The 1686-nt window shown below is 40.5% G+C and overlaps 1 protein-coding gene across 1 annotated transcript; it reads left to right on the forward strand.

The window, feature by feature from the left end:
• Positions 1–627: 627 nt before the first annotated feature.
• Positions 628–807, forward strand: T265_15939 (hypothetical protein; the record flags this gene model as incomplete). Its single annotated transcript, XM_009179375.1, has 1 exon — positions 628–807. A coding segment is annotated over one exon (180 nt), but the record flags the coding sequence as incomplete, so codon positions are not given.
• Between the last annotated feature and the right edge of the window lie 879 nt (positions 808–1686).

Genomic DNA, 1686 nt, shown 5'->3' on the forward strand with positions numbered 1-1686 from the left:
CACTTGATGTGACATTCAAGTAATCGCAGTGAATTCGCTTGACGGAGCAAACCATTCATAAGGATGCTCAATTCTCATCGACAGCTCACAGCGAGTTTGGCTCTTCATGGGGTTCATCAGCATGGCATAGACATCAAGGATGGTGTCAAGTACAATACGAGACCGGCTCTGTGCAGCACATTCAGCTGAATAATTTCATACAGGATAGATATGAATGACTCGTTTGTGACTTGCCAGTAGATGCATCCCATTAGTGAGCTTTAGAAACGGTCGTTGAGTGCCCCCAGTGGAAGGGTAAATAAGTTTTTCCAGAAGATAACAGGATGGCTTTTTCAAGCTGGAACATCTGGAATATTGGAACTTTTCATTTGGCAAATGTTAGCGGTTCCTCAACTTGTAATCTCGCTCCGGCACCGATCGAGCAATCGATAGCCTTACTTCCACTCTGTTTACCAATGTGTAATCGTATAACTTCTTCATGGCTCTTAACCAAATTATGACCTATAAAATTTTTACAACTAGAGTTTAAAAGTGGGCTTTGGAATTTGGCAACCTCATTCGGTCAGGCAAATTTTACACGCAAATCTCTCGTTCGTTTTTATAAACCAACTTATCTATTTAATAACAATGTTTCAAATCACAGAATCCTATCGGCAGAGTGTATCTGACGTAGGCAAAAAAATCAATCCTATTGTCTTGGGTCAACGTTTTTATCGTGGAATTCAGCTTCATATGAAAGTTATAGAATGGTCTTCTTCTTGGACCACCAACGGTCCGTTGAACAGACCCGGCGGTAACATTGTACCAAGGTATGTACATGGGTCTGAAATAAAATACCATGTGCACTGCCTGTTGCTTCCCTTTGTAAGTCAAAAGCTCACTGGCTGGTTGCTCCCCGTTGCACCTGCTATAGTCGCGCACAACTGCACTCAAGTGCATACCCGCCACAAAAGCGAAAATGCTACTAGATGGACTAGTACCGTTCTGAACTCTTTTGGCCCGAGATGAGACAAAAGTGGCGGCGTATATCTAATAGACTGGTGTTAAGTAAATATCTTTGAAAACCACTTGATTCCTGCATCCGATGAATTTAGTAATCCATATATTCATCAGGTCAGTTCGGTCGACTTTTACAGACTGAGTATCGGTTACCAGTCATCAAGTTCTAGTTCTGGCAACAGTGGGATCACATTTGCTCACTGGGCTTCAGGAGATGCAGCAATTTATCGTTGACTGCTTATTATTTGAACTTGTATAAACTGTGCAACTTTCTAGCAGTTCCCGCAAGCACCTAAGTACTGTCTAGTTCTTTGAAGTAGTCGGTAATTTTATGCCTCATTTATCCAGCTACCACTATTCAAAAAAACGAAATTCTCTTGAAATAGTGCCTTTAAACCCTGTCTCCCCCGGCAGATGCTTTAAAGATTTTACTGATATTAAAAACATCAAAAATTAAGGTGACGAAAAATAACTAAAAACAATGGTTTCAATGTGAATATTTTACCCTCTTCAAAGGCTGTTCCTGTTTAACAGTATTCTTCTTGAACTTATAAGCTACTTCTACGGTTATGTGTGGCTCCAAGCTACAGAAATTGTGCAGAATAATTGAAGTAGTTTATCTCAATCTCTGCTACCCACAATATCTTCATTGGCTTGGAATGCTGTGTAGAGCATTTGTCACACTAG

Source organism: Opisthorchis viverrini, assembly GCF_000715545.1.
Source record: "Opisthorchis viverrini unplaced genomic scaffold opera_v5_2134, whole genome shotgun sequence".
NCBI classification, from domain to species: Eukaryota; Metazoa; Platyhelminthes; class Trematoda; order Opisthorchiida; family Opisthorchiidae; genus Opisthorchis; species Opisthorchis viverrini.